At 40.4% G+C, this 21577-nt stretch overlaps 1 protein-coding gene across 6 annotated transcripts in view; it reads left to right on the top strand.

The window, feature by feature from the left end:
• Window positions 1-21577, top strand: part of PHYHIPL (phytanoyl-CoA 2-hydroxylase interacting protein like) — a 119876-nt gene that overhangs the window by 60478 nt on the left and 37821 nt on the right. Inside the window, exon 1 of one of the 6 annotated variants that reach the window (XM_042458054.1) lies at window positions 17419-17515. The exons of the other annotated variants lie outside the window; for them this stretch is intronic. Within the exon in view, the coding sequence (XP_042313988.1) occupies window positions 17449-17515 (67 nt within the window). The 5' untranslated portion in view covers window positions 17419-17448. Of the gene's footprint in view, window positions 1-17418; window positions 17516-21577 lie in introns of those variants that run through there. 6 annotated transcript variants of the gene reach the window in all.

The following is a 21577-nucleotide window of genomic DNA, read 5'->3' on the forward strand; positions in this document are numbered from 1 at the left end:
GATTTATATTTTCTCCAAAACACATTCCACCACCATCATCATATACTGTACTATTTTATTTATTTTATTTATATATCTTTTCTCTCAACATGGGCTCACAGCAGTTTACAAAGTAAGTTAAAACAAATAGCTAAAACAGTATATAATACAAAGAATGAAACATCATTGAACAGTCAAAACTATTAAAACATTACTGTATTTCATTAAGTATGCAAGCACCGAGTCCTTGGCAGAGACATTCTTTCCATTGTATGTTTTTAGAATGGGCAAATGTAATCCACATAAAACTATGTGTAATGTTTTCAGCTGGGGAAAAGAAAAGAGAGCGCCTCACTCCAAAGTTTGCCTCAAAAGATTTGATGCAGAGTGCTTTATCCGATCCCTTGTCTGACCTTGATTTTTTTCTCCCTGACATGTTACACTGCCTGGTAGTGATGGTAGCTGAATCAATTTCGACTGTGGTATTTGTAGCTGAATCATTAATCAATTTTAGTTTTATTATTATCACAAAATGTTCTTGTCTTTGTTCACGCTCAGATGCAGGCACCATTTTGCATTGATGGTTTTGAAAAACAATAATTGGACTTTTTGGGGGCAGGGGGGAATGAATTGAAGGCTTCAATAAACTTTGGCAATCGTACCCTAAATTTAGCTAGGCTTGGGAGGAATGTCATTTGCTAGAATACTCTGGAATGACTTGTTTTTAACTACTTGATGATTCTATCATTTATTCAAAGGGTTTGTCTAATCTAAAGACTAACCTTTTGCTGTTGATTGATAGATAACTAGACTGTTCCTCTTCTAAGATTTATACAGGAGGAAGGACTATTTACAGTATGATTTTTAAAACTATAGAGAGCTGCTTTATTGTTAGGCCATAAAACAGACAGATGGCAAGCCAATCTATAGCTAGATCAGGGGCCAAAGGGTAGGATGAATAAAGGTTGAGACAAAGTAAAAGGGAACAGGCAAAGGAGTTCAATGGGATTTGTTTGAGGTGCCAGGTTCTAGAACAAATGAATTCAACTAAAGGGAATTACCACCAAAGGGAGCACAGTAATTCTGTGAGTTGTAGGTTCTTACTTTCTTTCGTTCTCATAATCTTCTGCTATGACATAAGTTTTTTGTATAATAATCCACAAGGACATCAAGAAGATACTGTGGAGAAAGGCAAAGGACAGAAGAATCCACAAACAGATACAAGGCATAGCTAAGGACATCTGAACAGTTGGCCAGCTCTCTAGCTATTGTTGAACTTGAGTCCCCATCAGCCATAGCCACTCTGGCCAGTGGTGAGGTATGAGGAGAGTAGTTGTTCATCAATATAAGGGAAGCTGAAGGTTCTGCATTATTCCACAAGACTGGATGCATCAACCTTCAGTCACGTGGATGAAACTGCAGGGAGGGCTTTCTCAGCTGTGACAATCTATTTATGGTTTGTCCCCTGGGGAGATTCATCAGAAAGCTACTTTGATTGGAGGGGTTATGATGTCCAGTACCTGTTATATGCAGCTGTTTTATTTGGTTATTGGGTGTTAGATTTAATTGCCTATTTTGTAAGCTAGCCTGGAGGCATTTGTTGTATTGAATAATGAGTTATGGTCTTTTTTTAAAAAAATTAAATAAAAATCAAATACTAATGTGCGTTCAGTCATGTGTAAAGCATGACAAGGACAGGGGACTCAGTTCTAGCTCAGCCTCTCCTTTCAGACACATACTCAACCAAAACCACTCAAACATAATCTCCCATCTACAGTTTGAATTAGTACAGCTAATTTTAGAAGTGAGAAGTCTACATTTTCACTTCATTCTGATGCAAGTGTAAATCCATCATTTCATTTCAGTTCCCCTTATTCCTTCTCCTTTTATTCTGTGGTTACAAAATGGGTACCAGGTAGCTATATGTGCCACTTTGGGTGAGGAAATAAATTATTCATGATGCTGAGATGGAGATGGGCTCCCTGCTCTCTACTGTCATGTCAAGTTTGGTTCTTAAGTCCTTCAAAAGCTGAATTCTGTACCAAATATCACCACCTGCACCTTTATTTCTGTGTATACACTTAGGATTGCAGTATATGCACGTTCCTCAGATTAGTGAACTTTCCTATTCTCTTAAAACAGCCTAAACATCTGAATATTGTTGGTCACTGGCTGCAGTCCTATTTCTCTTTTTATGTAAGAGTGAATTTAGTTTATTTCTATACAGCAGTGACAATGAAATCAGGGTAGATTTCCAAAAACCTGATTAGCACATCCACCTTTTAAACTTTGCAGTGTCATTTTTCAAGAAGACACATTCCATTTAAATAAAAAATAGCTGTAAACCCCAAACATCGATCTAGTCACTGCAACACATGCTGCAGAGAGAGAATGTACTCCTGCTGTAGCATTCTTCCCAGATTGCACAAACATACTGAGCCATGGATGAGAATACAGAACCCAAAATAACATCGCACTAAGCTTTTTATAGATGTCATTGTCTTTCACTGTAGCTGTTCCTTTCAAAGAGTGTTAAGTATGTGGCTTTGCAATAGTCTGGATTTCACCTTGAACCTATTGGTCTTTTCTTTTGCTACAAATACTCAGGGAAGGCTTTTGCACATACATCATCCTTTAAGATAATCTTATAAGCAAGCCCACAAAAGCTACTGACCTGCAAAAAATCCTTACTTGCATGTCTGCCTACCATTCTGTGGCAGAATAATAACTGAAAAAAACGGTTGTTGGAACACTTATTCTTCTCCAGATAAGCAAAGGTTACCTTGCCTCAAGGCCTGGAGCCCCTGTGAGTATATTCTGTGGGAGTGCTTAGAAAAAGTACTTTTTTGGACTACAGCTCTCCTAGCTCTCTTTCAAGTGTGTTTTAGATATATAAATTAGAATTATACCTCTGTGTCTGCATGTACAATAGCATAAAGGAACAATGCCTAACAAGGTGAAGCATTTTAGGAATGCAGGACTTTATTTCTTATATTAAATGTTTATGTGCCACAATAAAGTATTTGGGATGGAGGAAACCTTTTATAAACTAGCCCAGCCTTCTTAAGTCTGGTGTCCTCCCACATGTGTAATATCATCCCCACTCAGCCTGGCCAAAGGAAATGGTGGACACAGGAAATATGTCCTATTTGTTAATAAAACATTTCTTCTTTCAAATAGGGAGTTAAAATTGCATTACTCATTGTCCACATTGGGTGTCCACATTAAATTGGCAGAGCCAATTTAATGGGTAATTTGGTAAGGAAATTCCATGGCATTGGCCTCAGTGACAGTCCAGCACAGCTACAATCTATGAACACTCACTTTAGTAACCATTTCTACCTTCAAATATTGAGTAGAATATTTGCTAATGAGTAGTTTTGTAGACAAAATCATATGTTTTCAGCAGTAGAGCTGACATGATTTCTTAGAGAAGGCTTGTGTTCATTGTGGGGATCTCTTCAGTGTCATGGAAAAATTTTGTCTCCAGAAATTGCAAGAATTGGTTCTTGTTGATTCTGATTTAGAGATTACACCTAAGAATTCCTTGTTTCATTGCATCTAGATGTTGTGAATATATCATTCATAGTATCTAGCTGCTGTTATCAGTTCTTGTGAGCTAGTCAGTGCCAAGCTATGGAAGAGTAGGCTAGTTCTGCTTATGAATAGAATGGATATGCAGCATAATGGAAACCTATCAGATTCATGTTTGTAGAATTTGCCTGACCAAGATGGCCTCTAGTTCTTCTTTCTGTCTCTATTTATCCCAAGCTCCAGGTTAAAGGCAGAATGGAAGAGAAGATAAACCCATTCATCTTCATTTTCTTACACATGTAGAAGTGCACAGTCAGCCTGCTTTTAAATTTCATACTACAGGTTGAGTATCCCTTATCAAGAATTCTGAAAATTGAAATACGTACTCCAAGATTGTCCACATGGATGGGTGGGGTAGGGCCTGAACAGACAGGCCAAAATAAAGCTGCTTCGGGTCACTTTGGAGGTACGCTGTTTAAATGATGCATGCATCCTAAGAGGCCGGAAACTGCACCAAAGGCATGCTTCAGTCCCAAGGACTGGAGTGTAGCTTTGGCGCAGCTTCTGGCCTCTTAGGATGCCTGTGTCATTTAAACAGTGTACCTCCAAAGTGACCTGAAGCAGCTTTATTTTGGCCTGTCTATTTGGGCCTGTAGTTTGCTTTCTGATGTTTCAGTGTAGACAAAATATTTTAAAATATTATATAATAAAATACTTTCAGGATATGTTTATATAAGGTATTTATGAAGCGAATATGACATACTAGTTTCCATGAACAGTTGTCAATGTGACTCCAAGGAGTGTCCCAGAAACTCCTACCGGTGGAAATCAGGGTTGCTGCAGAAGCGTGTCCAAATCATGATTGTCTGTCACCTACTTAAACCTCCCATTGCATCCTCCCACCACCTTCAGTCTCCAAAGCCCCTTTCTCATTCTCTTATTTGGTTTTCACTTTCCTGCATTCTCAAAGCACAAAATCTAACCATGTTTCTGCAGAGGGAATAATTATTTCCTGTCTTGTGCAACAGTGATCTATTTCTTCCCTGATTCCTGCTGTGAAGGAAAAGTTGACTCTCATTTTTATAGCTGGAAGGATGTTCTCTATAGTCCCAGTTCTTACAGGAGTTACTACCTACTTGTAAATACAGGGAAGCTTTTTTTTTAAACAGCCACGTACAATACAATGATCACAAGTATTACCTGTTTGGTTCCATTTGTCTGCATTATATGTGTGCTGTGTAGAGCTCAACTGAGGCTGCTAACAATAAGCACGCTTGAAGAATGCATATGGTTCAGGCAAACTGGTTTAATGCCCATGACTTCTCCACAACGAACCATGCGATAGGGTCCTCTCCAACTGGACAGGGTCTCCCATTTGCAAATGTTTGCCGCAAAACAAAAGTTTCCAGAATTCTGTCAAGGAAGTCATGACAGTTAAATCAGTTGAAACCCAGTTTATGAATACAGTATAAGTATGCCCTTATTTATAGGTGAGGTCCTTTTGAAGTCAATAGGATTTGCTTTGAGTGACTATGACTGCATATGGTTAATACTGCTATTCTTCAATCAAGTTTTCACTAGTGGGTCATTATATCTCACAAAAGAGAGAGAGAGAAGATAGCTGGGGTGCTTCAAGGCAATTCCAGTTTGTGTTTTTGTGAAGCAAAGGAAATGTTCTTTCAAGGGGAAGAACTCAGACCTGTAAATCTTTGGGGATGGGAGTCCCTGCGGTAAACTGAGCAGCAATCCGTTATTTATGGAGCACACTTGCTGCTTTTGAAAAGAGCTGAGAAACATGATTTATGTGGCAAGACTTTTCTAGCACGAAGAACTTGGAGCCATCTGACAACAATATGCTGTGTGCGTTGTAGAGAATATCTGCACTGCAGATTTGGGGGGTAGTCTTCATATTGTGTGACTTACATTGCAGGTGTCCTGCCCTTAGCCGTTTTTATTTCTTAGTTTCTTTTTCTTTATTCCTGTTTCCAATATTCCCTTTTCCCCCTTTGTGTCCACACATCCCAAATAGCCTAGTCACTTGGGCATTTGAAAACTAAACATTCATACCTATGAATTTTAAAATCTCTCCAACCCTACGCTCTTAAGATATTCCATAGATCTATTCTGCAGAACATTTTGCAAGTGGGTGTGGTAATATAGTAAGGTGTGTGTGTTTGCCTTCTGGCAAAAGACATATGCTTACAGCTAAAGCATTGCTAATATGGTACAAGAAGGAGGCCCAAGGCTCCTTGATTATTAACATTTTTAATGTATCAGTTACATTTCTATTCCATTTTCTTTCAGTGAATATAAGATTGTGTACAGGGTCCTTTTCCTTCCTATTTTATTCTTACATCATCGCTATAAGTTAGGTCAAGTAGAGAGAGAAAATGAGAGACTGCCTCAAACTCACAAAGTGAATTTCAGGTTAAGTGTGGACTGAAACCTGGATCTCCCATGTCCCAGTCCAACACTATGATTAGTATGTCACTAGCTTTTGACCCTAAATACCGTAAAGGCAACAAATCCCCTCTGATCTTGGAATCTAAGCAGTGTCAGCCCTGGTTAGAACTTAGACGGGAGACCACCAACAGATAACATGTGCTATAGGCTATATTTCAGAGGAAGGAACTGGCAAAGCCACCTCAGAGCATTCCTTGCCTAAGAAACCCTATGAAATTCATAGGGTTACCATAAGTCGACAGCTGACTTAAAGGCAAACACACACACACACACCGAGAGAGAGAGAGAGACTTTGACTATTTGTGTTGCTTCCTCTCATTGTGATTAGCCATTTGTATTGCTTTCTAGATTCTACAGCTTACATGTGCAAATTATTTTTTATTTGTCCATGTTGGTCAGATTGTAAGACAGATTTTTCTCCTGCCCTGTGGAAAAGGAATGCCAGATGGCTTGATGTAAAACGTGGAAGTTGCTTCTCAAGAGCATATAGGCTGTAGGCTCCAAAATAATGTGGGAACTATAGTTTAGTTTTGGAAAATGCTTTTTTCAAGACTGCCACCACCTGCTTCCAGAATTTTTTTTTAGATTGTATGCCTTTGGCAGCTTTTATTTTTATTGATTTGATCATTTGTATGTACAGCACTCTGTACATTTACAGTGCTTTAGAAATAGATGATGATGATGATGACGACGACATTCTCACAGAACAGCAGTTCCTACATTTTCCTTAGGATGGGAAAAATGAGCTGGTTTTAACTGTAAGGAATGAATATGCCTTCAATGCCTCACCACAGTTTTCTTTCCTTTTCCTAGCACATTGATTTTTTGAACAATTCATATAGGAAACCTGCACTTCCTTGTGAGTTTTCCAAGGGGCTGTAATGCAGTCCATGTGACAAGCTGTGTGTCCAGAGGGTGACCAAAATTGTGAAAGATCTGGAAACCATGCCCCAAGAGGATCTTAGGGAGCTGGAAATATTTAGCCTGAAGAAGTGAAGGTTAAGAGGTGATATGATAGCCCTGTTAAAATATTTGAAGGGATTTCATATTGAGGATGGAGCAAGCTTTTTTTCTGCTGCTCCAGAGAATAGAACCTGGAAAAATGGACAGTGCCTTGGAGTGAGTGGTGAAGTCTCCTTCTTCAGTGGTTTTTAAAGAGAGTTTGGATGAACATCTGTCAGGATTCAGAGTGCTTTGATTATACAGTTGTCCCTCCATATTTGCTAGGGTTAGGGGAACAAAACCCCCGTGAATATGGAAAAACCGCAAATAACAAAAACACTGTTTTTACCTGAGAGGACACCTCTCTAGAAATCTCTAGGTCCTCCAGTGCAACTCTGTGGTCAATATCCAACATACACTGACCATAGAATGGCACTGGAGTAGCTACAAATGGTCTTTCAGTGCAACTTTTAGTTAAAGTTGACCACAGAGTTGCACTGGAGGACCTAGACAGTCCTAGAGAGAACATATTAATGAAATCCGTGAATAATCAAAGCCGCAAATATCAAAGCCACAAATATGGAGGGATGACTGTATATTTCTTCATGGCAGGGGGTTGGACAGGATGGCTCTTGTGATTTCTTCCAGTTCTATGATTCTATATATGTAACACATCTTTACATCTTTTTAAAAAACCTTCCTATTACATGTAGGTTGTGCACATGGCTATGTTAGAGTAGGGACCATAACAGGGTGATTAGGGACTTAAAGCACCCCTCCCTCATGTTGCAATATGACCTCTGCCATATTAACCATTTTGTCTAAACATGAAATACAATTTAGCCTTAGGCTAATTATATGTATTTTGATCTCAGTTCACATAATCTCAAATGGACTCCAGAAAACCATACCCAGCATCCGCTGCAACAGTGGCTCCCAAACCAGATTCCCCAGATGTTGACTGAATTCCTAAAAGTCCCAGGCAAATATGATCAGCGGTCAGGCCTTCTGTAAGTTCTAGTCCAAGAACATCTGGAGATTTAGGATTGGGAATCTGTGAATGTGCAGACATTCTTTGCCAAATAGAGGAGGGTCACTTTTAACAAATAGACTTGGGAAATGTTCTGAAAGGTACACCATTTGAAAACCATTCTTCTATTTGAGTGCCAGCTTTGGTTGTAGCTGATTGTTAATTTTCTGGATAATGGTAAAAAGTTATTAGCATTCTTCCTGAAAAGGTTAACTTTCTCCTGATCAATTTTGCCTGCAGTTCACGTGCCTGATCCCACCCTAGTGATTCTTTCCAAGCGCTATGAATTTCATGGCTGGGGAAACTAATGGGAAGCTAGAGACGATCAGTATTGGCATTTAAAAACTCTGCAGGTCCATTAGTCACTCATGCCCTTTCAAGCAGAAATCCATCTAGAGAATGACCTTGTCCAACCGTGAGATACCACTATTATGCAAGAAGAATGATCTGTGCTTGCTTACGGGTAGATATTTTAGTGGTTGTTTGTATTCCAGGTCATCATCTGTTAAAAATGTGTCCCTGTGTGAAGTTTTGATCTGGGTGGAACTTTAAGCAGCAGCAAAATTAATCCAAACACTGGTTTCTACTTAAACTTAAAAGACATGATCAGAAATTTCATATGAGTTTTTGGGCTTTACCATTTTAGACGTCAGGTGTTGGCTAAAATTTTCTTCTTCATCACCTATCCTTGCCCCCAATTCATTGAGCAAAGAAAAACATGTTGGTGTGGGTGGGAATGTACTAGTCCTGAATTTTCTGTCTAGTATGTTCTGGTGCCATAGGCTAAATTTCAGAGGAAGGAACTGGCAAAACCATCTCTCCATTCCTTGCTAGGAAAACCCTATGAAATTCATTTGGTCACCTAAGTCAACAGGTGACTTGAAGGCAGGCACACACACACAAAACACACACACACGTTAAGAGTAGTCTATATAGTTGGGAGGTCCATGTAGTAAGGAGTACTTCATATGTGGACACTTTTTGGATATTCATTGCTTCCATGTAGTTTGGAATATTGCAGACCAGACACAGATCCCTTCATTTATGTGGAAAAGTTTAGCATTTCTATCATTTGATAAACACTCTTCTTGTTGTTGTGTGCCTTGAAGATGTTTCTAACTCATGGTGACCCTAAAGTGAAACTATCACAGGGTTTTCTGCAAGATTTGCTTGGTGGAGGTTTGCCATTGCCTTCCCCTGAAGCTGGCAGCATGTGACTTGCCCAAAGTACAGTATGTACCAGTAGATTTCATTGCTGAGCTAGGAATTGAATCTTGGTCTCCAGAGTCATAGTCGATCACTCAAACCACTACCCCACACTGGCCAGCTACTCCTTCAAGCCATAGTAAACCATGGATGTGAAGTCCCTTTTACAGAGCAGGGGAACCAGTGGCCCTTCAAATGTTATTGGACTCCAGTTTCCATCAACCAGTTTTGACAGTGATGAGGGATGGCAGTAATGGCCTTTCATCAATATCTGGAGGACAAGAAATTCCCTACCCCTGCCCTATTTCTTGTGCAAATGGTTAACAGTTTTCTATTAAACTATAAAATTCAAGGTGTGTATAGATTATAAACTCAGCTAACATTTGGGGGTGGGTGGGCTATGTGGCCATGTTCTAGAAGAGTTTATTCTCTTCTAGAACATGGTCACATAGCCTGAAGACCCAACAAAAAACTATGAATGCCGGCCATGAAAGCTTTGACTTCACAAAGCTACCATTTGCTTGAGCAAATCATACAAACATGAGGGAGAATTCATAACATGGCAGTGATGTTATTTCTTTTTAAAAGAGCAATGAGATATAATTCATAGCCATCTCTAAACCGAGTCCCTCAGCCACCATGGCCAATGATCATGGATGTTGGGAGTTGGACTCAACCAGTTTCTGAGGATCCAAGTTTGGAATTAATCTCAAGCTTCATACTGTTACCACTGCTATATTAATCTTGAATGACATTAATTCCTTTCCTTTTTAGCTATGATGTATTTTTTATCTAAGCATTGCTATATATTTCCTTGCAAGGGTTTGTTGCTTGGGATATAAACTCTTTGGAGGAGGAGAACATTTTGGCAGTTAACATTTTGTATTGACAGTGGTTTTTATTTTAGTTTTGTGTGTGTGTGTGTGTGTGTGTGTGTGTGTGTGTGTGTGTGAAAAGAGAATGACACACCACTTGAGAGATTCTGCTCTTTGCAAGGAGTTGAAATAATAGCTACATTGACTGGTAAAATAATTTCCACCCCTTAGGCAGAGTTAAGTGATTCGTATCATCCCTTTCGGGTATAGGCTCTCTGGGCTGATGAATGGTCACATCGGAACAGAAATGTGAAGGTCACATTATTGATTCAGAACCTCTCAATGCTTGTTGACGTTTTCCACAGGACATGTCTTATATTTTATGAAATTGGGTCGGTGGAGCAGAAGACAGTATGACATCGTCCTGTCCTTCATTGAAAATCATAGACATTTATCTTGATTGATATGTTTACACTACAGCTTTAAAACCAGTTTCAGGCTTGTTTTAATTATCATAACTGCCTGTTAGGAATTAGCACTGTAGTTTGGCAAAAAGCATATCCTAGCAGCCTTACAGAACTAGAAGTCGCCAGTAATTGGAGGAAATTGTGATAAGTAGACAAGTTTTAAAAGGTTTATATTTATAAGGTATAAATTTCTTCTAGTCTTGTTTTTCTCCTAAGCTCAAGGCTCTCTCTATATATTAAAACCTGTAATTTAAGGAACGGAATACAGATCAGTACTATTCATAGTAGTAGTCTGAATACCAGTACCATTGGCTGCTGGTCCATGGCACATTTCCAAAAAAACCTGTGCAAATATTATAATACAGTGTGCCCGCGCATGCGTGGACACATTTTAGGTGGCTTCCAGCTTACGTGGAAGCGGCGCAGGGAGAACAACAATGTTGCGCGCACTGCCCCATGCACAATAGGGCACAAATAGTAATGTGGCACAAACAGCAATAGCAAGTACATTTCTATACTGCTTATCAGTGAACTAGCACTCCCTAACAATGTGTAAGCCAATTGCCCCCAATAAGCTGAGTATTCATTTTACCAACCTACAAAAGGCTGGAAGGCTGAGTGGGCCTTGGAGCCCTCCTCTAGGATTGAACTTGCAAAGACTGCAATACCAGCATTTAACCGCTGCCAATCTGGTATATCAGGTAGCTTGAGAAACGCCTAGAATACTAAACTTACTACATGCAAGGAAGAGTGTGTATTTACAACAAGTTGGACAATATGTGGCTTCCAGATATTATTGGTCTGCAGCTCCCATCAACATAAGCCATTATACCCAGCAGTGAGGGATTATGCAAGATGAAGTCCAGCAACATATAGAGGGCCGTATGCATCACATCCCTGCTTTACAGGATACCCCACTTACTATCTAAAGTGGTGCAACACACAAACATAATGTTTCAATCACTGATCCTGTGTCTCAGCTTTTACTTCCTGATTTTTAATATAATGCTTCTGTTAATGCAAGTTAAAATGGCGCTTACTTCTGTCAACTCATAGTGCTGATTCATGTTGAACAAATTGTGCACTATAATATAAAATCTACAGTTCCTCTAAAATGTTTAGATACTCTCCTAGTCATCCTCTCTTTTCAAAAGAGGAAAGAAACGAAGCACAAGCAATGTCTTTTCAGGGATATTTGCATTCTAGCTTGATTTTATTTTCTTCTAGGTAATGTTGTTTGTTTCTGACAATGACAGGGCAAAGCTTTGAACACTTGTCAGAAATATACTGTATTCTCTTGCCCATTCACTGTGGATCGGTGGTAATCAAACCATAAAGAGAATAATAAAATGCATGGAGCACACTTTTGTTTGCTGAGATTTTGGTTCGGCTGCAGTTGTGACAATCATGGCTCCTTTAAAATTGATTAGACAATTTAACTTGAAATTTAACTTTGACTGTGGCAGAGAGAGATAAGCCTGTGAACAGGAGCATAAAACATTAATCTTTTGGTGGTCATGTTGATCTTAGCAGACCTGGCAGGTTGTGTTTGTTCTGAATTTTTTAAGGGTAAGACTTCACACTCAAATGTGCAAATGGTGCACATTATTTGAGTTTTGATAGAAAAGATAAAAAATGATTTATTTGGGTCTTTACTTGAACAAGCAAGGTCTTCTGGAAATAAACATGCCTCCAGAAATGTAACATCCACTGCCTAGAACTTAGGTTACTTTTTTTTACACTACCCAGAATCCCCTTAGGCAATAGCTAATGGATATGCTGGCTGGGGGATTCTACGAGTTGTAGTCCAAAAAGTAAGTACAATTACATCAAGGGAGTTGATGACCTCAAGATACTGGGATCAATATTAACTTAGGGTGCATCTACACTGTAGAAACAGTACAGTTTATCACTACTTTAACAACTATGGCGCCATCCTACAGAATCCTAGGATATGTTTGGTAGTTTTTTGAGAAGCACCAGCACTCTTTGGCAGACGAAGCTAAAAACCTTGCAAAATTACATATCACAGGATTCTGTAGGATGGAGCCATGGTCATTAAAGTGTTGACGAACTGTATTATTTCTGCAGTGTAGATGCATCTTTAGAGTGGATTCCTAAATGTGTTTTTGAAACATGATGCATTTTTGGGGCAACATTTAATGTTTGCCAAAGATCACCAGTATTCTATGTGGTTATCATAGAGAATGTGAGCAGGAAATTCTCATTTCCAAGTACTAGACATGAGGTTGAATTAGGGTTGCCATAAGTCTGGACCTCCAAACAGGGACAAATGTAGGAAATGTAGGACAAATGTAAAAATGCTCAAATGTAGGACACATTTTTTAAAAAATGGAGGGCAACGCAAAAATGATTATTTTTTGAAAAAAATTTCATATAAATGCATGTTTCTTAGGCATGATCAAAATGGAGGACATTTGGCATATTCTAGACAGATGGCAGAAATGTGCTTCCCTTTCTGGCCAAAAACCAGAAGGGGAGGAAGGTGGAATAAGCAGAGAGGAAAGAAGAGGAGGAAGAAGAGGAAGAGAAGAGGGGAAAAGGAGGAGAGGAAGAAGAGGAGTAGAGAGGAAGAAAAAGGGAGGAACAGGGGATGGATGGGTGGAGGAGGTGGAGAAGAAGAGGGAGAGGAAGATGAAGAAGAAGGGGAGGAGGAGGAGAGAGGAGGAAAAGAGGAGGAGGAGAGAGAGGAGGAGGAGGAGGAAATAAGAAGAAGATGAAGAAGAAGGGGGGAGGAGGAGGAGGGAAGGGAATAAGAGGAGAAGAGATGAAGAAGGGGAGGACTGAGAAGAGAGGAGGAAAAAGAGGAGGAGAGGAGAAGAAGAGGAAGAGGGAGGAGGGAGAGGAGGCGGAGGAGGCTAGAGAAGGAGGGGAAAAGGGCTTCGCCGAGGCGAAGCCCTTTTCCCCTGTCAGGCTGTCTCCCGGCCGCGGAGGAGGTGGCAAGTCAGGGGAAAAGGGCCTCGCCGAGGCAAACCCTTTTCCCCTGTCAGGCCGCTTCCCTGCCAGCGGAGGAGGCGCAAGGCAGGAAAAGGGCCTCGCAGAGCGAAGCCCTTTTCCCTGTCAGGCCGCTTCCCTGGCCGGCGGAGAGGGCAAGGCAGGGAAAAGGGCCTCCCGAGGCGAAGCCCTTTTCCCCTGTCAGGCCGCGTCCCTGTCCGGCGGAGGAGCGGCAAGGCAGGGGAAAAGGGCCCGCCGAGGCGAGCCCTTTTTCCCCGTGCAGGCCGCCTTCCTGGCCGGCGGAGAGGCGGCAAGGCAGGGAAAAGGGCCTCGCCGAGGTGAAGCCCTTTCCCCGCCGCCTCCTGGCCACGGAGGAGGCGCAAGGCAGGGGAAAAGGGCCTCGCCGAGGCGAAGCCCTTTTCCCTGTCAGGCCGCCTCCGTCCCCAGCGGAGGAGCCAAGCAGGAACGAGCCGCGTGAGGCGAGGCTCCTTTCCCTGCCTGGCATCCATCGCGGGGCGGGGGGCAGCCCGGGGGCGGGGCCAAACCGGGGCGGGACCGTGCGGACCCGCCCCAAACCGGGAAAGTCCCGCCCCCCGGCGGGATATGGCAACCCTAGGTTGAATGAACATGCATTGGCTTTTCCTCTTGCTTGTCTCTAGCATCTGGTATGCTCAGAGATATTTGCATTGTTTGATTATTTCTATTTTATTCTTAGGAGGGCCTGTCCTGCTGATCAGAATAGGCCCTCCAAACCTGCAAATCTTTTCCTCCAGCACTGTTCTTTTGTTATCTGGCTACTAGGAAAGGGTGAGGCAAGTGGAGAGTGTTTACTTGTCTGCTGACCATTCATAGTTCTGTAACCTGGACCCAATATTCCAAGATTAACCATATTCTGTGATTCTGCCCCACTGTCACTTGAAGAGATCTAGTTACATTTAGGTTGGCCAGCCAGAAGGACTTGACTCTCAACTTTCCAATTTGGCTCTGTTTCCTACTTCCTCCAGTAGAGGCAAGCAACCATAGGAGTCCAGATGTTTTCAGGCTGCACTTTCCATAATCCCATAATCCAATAATTCCATAATCCATGGCTGTGATGGCTAAGGTTTATGGGAGTTGTAGGCTAAAGATGATTCCCATCTCTGCTTTATTGGAGTTACAGTGGTACAGATACATTTGTATGTATCCAAGTGTCAAGCAGAACAACAACAAGGGACCAAAATAACTCATGCAATAGCACAAGTACTGAAAATTGGGAGAGAGTTACAGACAAGTATTTTGGGTGCAAGGGAACAAAGTATTTATGGGTCATTATGAATGGTGAAAATAGTAATAAATTGGATGCGTTTTTAATAACCTTACAGAATATAGCTCACAAATCCATTTGATGTTCCAGTATGCAAAAAGCTTGCTAAAGACCTGGGAGGAATAATGATTGCTTGAGAGAGAACAAATTACATGACGCATGCACTGACGGGATTATGTAAGCACTCATGACAGGATCTTTTTGTCATTGAGTGAAGCCTCAGAGGAAATGCATCTTTAATAAATATGTTGATAGATAATCAATTGTGTTTAAAGGACTGGTTTAATGTGTGCAAAGTAAGAAATGTCAAAAGGGTGAGATTTTGTTTTGTTTTTTAACATATTTCCTGCCAGACAAAAATCATTTAAAAAGTTAGAAAATATGTGATATGGATAGAATGGGGATGGGAAAATGTAGCCCTCCAGATGTTGGACTGCAGTTCCAAGAAACCCCCTGCACTTGTCTGCTGACTGAAAGGAGGTGGAGTCTAACAGTCTAGAGGGCCATTCATTTCACATCTGAATTAGAAAAAGAATCACACAATACAAGGATTACCCGAGCCAAGAATTTCAGAGTCCTGTTGAAAAGTGTAATGGAAATATGTGGCATCATAGTATCATGTTGCCTTGGGTCTTGTACTCGGAGAAAGGCAAGATAATCAATCAATCAATGTCATTTTTCTTATTCCAGTAGCAGCTAGCTGTGTGAACTAAAGGAGAAATAAACTACATGAAGCCACTGCAGCTCATGCTTCTTTTACTATACTGTAGAGAAGGGAAACTCAGTTCACCCTTGGCTTGTTCTGATCAGGGTTCAGCCAAACCCAGAAACATCAAAAAGTGGCTCCTGCTTTCCTGGTACATTTTAACTATGTTGGTACGCAAGGAAAGGTCTGTTCTCCTTCTTTGCCTGTGGACTGCCCACATTTGATCTCTGACATCTCTACTAATAAAGATCAGGTGGTAAGTTAGAATACAGAATACTGACTGTATGTTCTGGCAACCAAAGTGTTGATGCCAGTTGCATTATGATGCAACAGCTGATACGATGTCATAAGTGCCTTACCCACAGTGTAAGAGGTCTGTGAGGTTGAAGAAGGAAAATGGCATTGAGGAAGAGCAGCTGTCAAGAGAACAGGAAACTCACCAAATAATGTAAAGATACAGTGGGTATTTCTTCTGGCAGACTTTTAGCAGCTGGGTCATATGTGTTCTCAAAATTACTGTTACAATTAGAGATGAATTTAAGGCAACCTTAGGTGTAAGAACCCAGAATGGTAAGGAATAAGTGTACAAACTCTCAGATAATAAGAACTGCATAGCATAGGGCCAGGGAAACCTTGGCCTTTATGTGTTTTTGACTACAACTCCCACAGTCGCTTGACATTAACTATGCAGGTTGGGGATGATGGCTGTTGTGGGGCAAAAATTTCTGGAGGATTAAAATTTCCCTGGCTGTTATATAAATGGTCAAGATAGTTGTGATTAAAAATATATATATTGAAACATTTGGATTAGGAGAGGGATGGGCAACTCACTACCAGATATACAGGTATACCTCAGTTAACAAAACAGATGTGTTCCTGGACATCATTTCTTCAACAGAAAATTTGGTACCAGAGGCAGAAATAACAGGAAATAATGGGAATGTGATCCTACACCTCAAAAAAAGGAAAACTATTCAACATGTGTCGGCAAACTTCAAAATAACAACATGCACAAGTGAAATGAAACAACATGGTTAGGGGAGCCTTGCATACCTAAGCAAAAACATGTTGAACCTTCTAGACACCCCATGGGGGCTTCTTCCAAAATGTTTCCAGGGATATTTTCTTTTCTTTCACAAATTTCCGCTTTTCTTATGATTTTCATTTTGATGGCCATATGTTCAGATCTATGCTTTTTAAACTTGGTGGGGTAACTGGTGAGCCAAGGGAATTTGCTTTCCCCTTTTCACTTTGTTTTGCTTTTCCTGCATGCTCAGTAAGCGGTTCCAAAGACAATTGCTATTTACCTTGCCTGTTGTAGGCACACACAGACAGAGTAGGGTCAACTGAAAAGAATCCTATTCTTTCTCAGCTCAAGCCTTATTGAACTGTTTGCTGTGGGTATACTATTGAAATTCAGCAACTGAAAGTCTGTTTCTCTAGCCCTCTTTCACCATTCTCCAAATGGTAAAGATGAGTTGGATAGCCCCCCTCAAAAAAAAAATTTGTAAAAAGGGGCTTCTTTGTAAGAGGCTTTGATAACAGAAGTATTCCTGTAGGTTAGCCCAAACAGTGTCACCAGGGTAAGAAATGATAGGGCTTGTACATATGAAAAGCCATAGGCTCCTTGCCCTTCAATTAGGGTCTGTTTCAATTTAGTATCTGATCCATTAGTGGGCGAGAAAAGATTTGAACGACAATCAAAATACAATTGCTTACACAAAAAGTTGCCCATGTGAACTGCACTTTGTGAGTGTGATCGTAATGGAGAAAAGGATTTATTTTCTGCTATGATTGCCATGATCACTTTGAAGTGTTCACATTTTGGCCCAACTCCAATTACATGCCAGCTGTTACACAGCCTATAGCTTACCCTATGAAACAGAAGGATGCCCGGCCAGGATGAATTCCTAGGAAGAGAGAATGGCCTGAAGTAATTGTGTTGGTGACTCATCTCTATAAACTCATACAGTCACTTGCAGAAAGCTGGAGAAGACTCTCTAAAGAGTTCTGAAAAACATAGTTGCCAAACATCCTGTTCCATTCGAATGGAGCATGAATCTTACCCTTTCATTTCCAACCTGAGTGGCACTATGACTAGGCCATATGCCCAAGGTGAATCCATGTCCAGGGAGTGGGGTATTCCTAGCCACTATTTGGCTACACTTTTGAAGACAGGAAGACTGAAAGAGCCATCACATTCCCTTGGTCTCCTTCCAGTGATTTGATCGTAGTGAATGCCTCAAGCACCTCAAGCTGAGATTTTTACTATGGCCAGAAAAATAAATACACTGATGTAATGGTTATATCAGCATATGTCACTTGTACAAGATGCCAGACAGTGATCCCCAAACTTCTTGAAATCTGCCTAGAAAAATGGTTTTTGATGCAGTACCCATTGCTACTACATCCTGAATTCATACTGATACATAACCTGAAGCCTGCTTAGACAATACTAAAACTAGATGGCAGATTTGTGAAGGACAGAATTATTAAAAGATGTTTCCCATGATAACTAAATGGAATACCTATGCCCCAGGAAAACAATCTTCTTGTCACTTTGCTGGGGGAACATAATAGGGAGTACAGTACTTATTAACATCATAGAATTCAGAATACTTGTTTGGTAACTGCTGGAAGTGGATGAACTAGATAGCAAATATTATGAATATTTTTAGCAAGATTTGTTCTTACTGGCTGTATTCTCATTCCCTGCTGTTTATTATGTGTCTCCATTTCAGAACCTGCATATGGATGTGCCATATTTTTTGTATATTCTTAATTTTATCCAGGAGCTAATAAATCTATAAAAAATGAAGAGAGGTCAAAGAAGGTGTCATTGTGAAAGACTCCATTAGGTGCCTGAGAACAAATGAAAAATTATTTGTTTTTAAAGTAGGAAAATGAACAGAAAATTGCCTGTATAATTTGTGCCCTTTAAATGATTGTTCTTTTTACAATTGAATAATTTTGCAAATCTTGTGATGTTTATTCTGGAAGGAAGGCAGTGATGAAGAGTGGGAGTCCATTAGTACAACATGAACTAACACTGTGCTCGACAACTGTGACATTCTTTTAGTCTGTTCATATGGATAATAACTTAATTACACAATTAGCCATTTGCGAATCAGACATGTGATAGAATTGTGGTTGTAGGAATAGAGAAACAATTGTTCACAGCTTTCATCACTAAGGTTGGCTCAGGCATTCATTTGCCAGATTCAGATCAGTGGGTTTTTGGGGAGTTTGCAGCATTTTCTCCATCAAGCATACACATATGTGTGACTGAAGTGGTTGTTTCTGATAATATGCTTAAAATTAGCACAGCACTTCAAAGCTTTTCCGTGTCTGTGTCTGAGTGTTGTTGTTTTTAACTTAAAACACTTTACTAGAAATTTACATTTCTGAATTTAGACATACCACCCATATATCAAACTTCACAGAATTGGGTTGCAGCGTTCCTGAATGCCAAGCCATTTTGCTGGCTGAGGCAAAACATGAAAGCACAGGCACAGACACACACACACACCTCCAATCCATGTGCAAAAGCCACTGGGACTGGTTATAGTATTTTTCTTCATCCCTGGCAATGTGAGCAAATCTACCACAGAGCAGGCTAGTTTAAAGGGTGCTCAGTAACCTACTGGGTGACCTTGGGCAAGTCACACACTCACAACCTCGGAAGATGGCAATGGCAAGCCCCCTCTGTAGAAACTTGCCAAGAAAACCCCATGATAGGGTTGCCTTAGGGGCACCATCAATGCATATAAAACTTTCAGTTTAGGCTTCTACACTGGCCTAAGAAACTGGTGTGCTCTGTCACCGAGGCACTTTCATAAAGAATTTTATTTTGTAATTTCAGCCCATATAACGTGTATGTCCATATGTCAAGCTGGACTTGACATATTAACCATTAAAACTAGGATTGTATTAAATGGGTTTGACTTGTTTCTTGACACCATAATCTAAATCCAATTCAGTTCCAGCTAGAATGGACCAACTCAGACAGTGGGAACTTTGTACGTCAATACATATGCAATTCCCATTGATTCAGCAGGTTTACTCTAGTTGGAACTAAAAGGTCTATAAACAAACTCTTTGTCAGTGTATAGTCACATTCCCACAATTTTTAAACCAACTTTCAAATTCCTGTAGCTATGTTGCTTGAAAAGAATACTTCCAATTGAACTTTGAACTGAAAAGCATTTTGCCAAGTACGGTGCACCCTTAGTATCTGCTGGGACTTGGTTCCAAGATCCCCTGAGGATACCAAAATCCTTGGATGCCCAAAACCCATTATATACAATGGTGTAGTAAAATGGTGTCCCTTATATAAAATGGCAAAATCTGCTGTTTGGATTTGTGTGTATGTGTTTAAACTGTGGATGGTTGAATCTGTGGTTACAGAATCTATGGATATGGGGAAGGGCTGACTATATTGACAACAAACAGAATTTTTACATTTTTTATCGTGTTCATTTTTATTCTTTAAAGTATTGAGATTATCAATAGTAGATACGCACTCTTTGAAAATCATATATACTGTATTAAATGTGAAGTGATTTGTGTTATGTTCAGTTAGCATAGCATACAAGCTATCCTAGCGTAAAAGCTATAAATAACTACTTCACAGGGTTATGTTCCACAGTAAGCATTTTGCTTTCTCTTATTTGTCCGTGATGCTCATTTGCATGAGTTAATTCAGAATTTTTATGTCAACAGAGCAAACTAATAGTTCATTACACAAGGAAAAAGAGAACACACATCAAAAAGGTGCTAGACCATGAAATTTGAGATGCTTTCAATACGCAGAAAATGTACATGGGCAAAAGCATTTTTCTGAACATTTGACCACACTGCCCTTCAACTTTTGGCTGCCTATTGACATGGATTCAGAATTTAAACGTAAGCCTAAATTCTGAATATTAGGTCAGTGGGGAACGACAAATTAATTGATTATGGAAAGAGAATCAAAATATGGTAATATTATCAGTGGATCATGTTTGGCAACCTATCAGAAAAAACAATTAGAAGAGTTGGCCCTTGGTATCTGCTGGGGTTTAGTTCCAGGATCCCCATGAATACCAAAATCTGTGGATACTCAAGACCCATCAAATACAATGGCATAGTTAAATGGTGTCCTATGTATAAAATGGCAAAATCAAGATTTTATTTTTGGAATACAGTATTTAAAAATGTATATTTTCAAGCAGTGTGTGTATGTTTGTATATATGTTTTTTTTTAAATCAAATAAAGAGCCCGAACAGACAGGCCAAAATAAAGCTGCTTCAGGTCACTTTGGAGGTATGCTGTTTAAATGACACATGCAACTTAAGAGGCCAGAAGCTTTGCCAAAGCTGTGCTCCAGTCCTTAGGACTGGAGCGTGGCTTTGGCACAGCTCCCGGCCTCTTAGGATGCATGCATCATTTAAACAGCATACCATATATACTCGACTATAAGTCAACCTCATATATAAGTCGTGGGCAAGATTTAGGGCCAAAATTATGTCTTTTGCTATGACCCATGGATATGTCGAGGGTGAAACGTAGGAACATATAGCAAAGGATCTAAATGATGAAGCAAAGCAAAACAATATCACAAACTTACAAAATTTCAGCAGATTTTGTCTTAAGGCTTAGTCTTAAGGCTGGATGGATGAGAGAGTAGAGGGGGCCATTGCTTCCAAGTCTAATTTTACTTTTTCACCAGGGGATGGTTCCTTCTTTTAAATAAGAGTTAAGATACAGTACTTACATTGACCCATAGATAAGTCAACTCAGTTTTTTTGGGTCAATTTTTTGACCAAAATTTCTAGACTTATACATGAGTACATACAGTACCTTCAAAGTGATCTGAAGCAGCTTTATTTTGGCCTGTCTGTTTGGGCCCAATGTTTTTTTTTAAAAAAAATAAATGCTGGAGCTCAGTAGAGGAGGAGGTGTGAGGGGGGATTACTAAGGATTCTGCAGGGTGTGGTATGGGAGGAGGTCAGTCAGGAATTACTGCACTGGGTGACACCAGTTTATCGCATGGGGCTTAAACCACTCCCCAGCGCGTTCTAACGGGGGCGCGCACGGAACGCGATGGGCCCCAGATGGGGCCCAAAACGCGACTTTATTGCATGGGGGCGCCACCACCGCGCGTTCCCATCACATTCCAATTCGGTTCCAGAGGG

This window comes from Sceloporus undulatus, chromosome 3 (genome assembly GCF_019175285.1).
Source record: "Sceloporus undulatus isolate JIND9_A2432 ecotype Alabama chromosome 3, SceUnd_v1.1, whole genome shotgun sequence".
NCBI lineage: Eukaryota > Metazoa > Chordata > Lepidosauria > Squamata > Phrynosomatidae > Sceloporus > Sceloporus undulatus.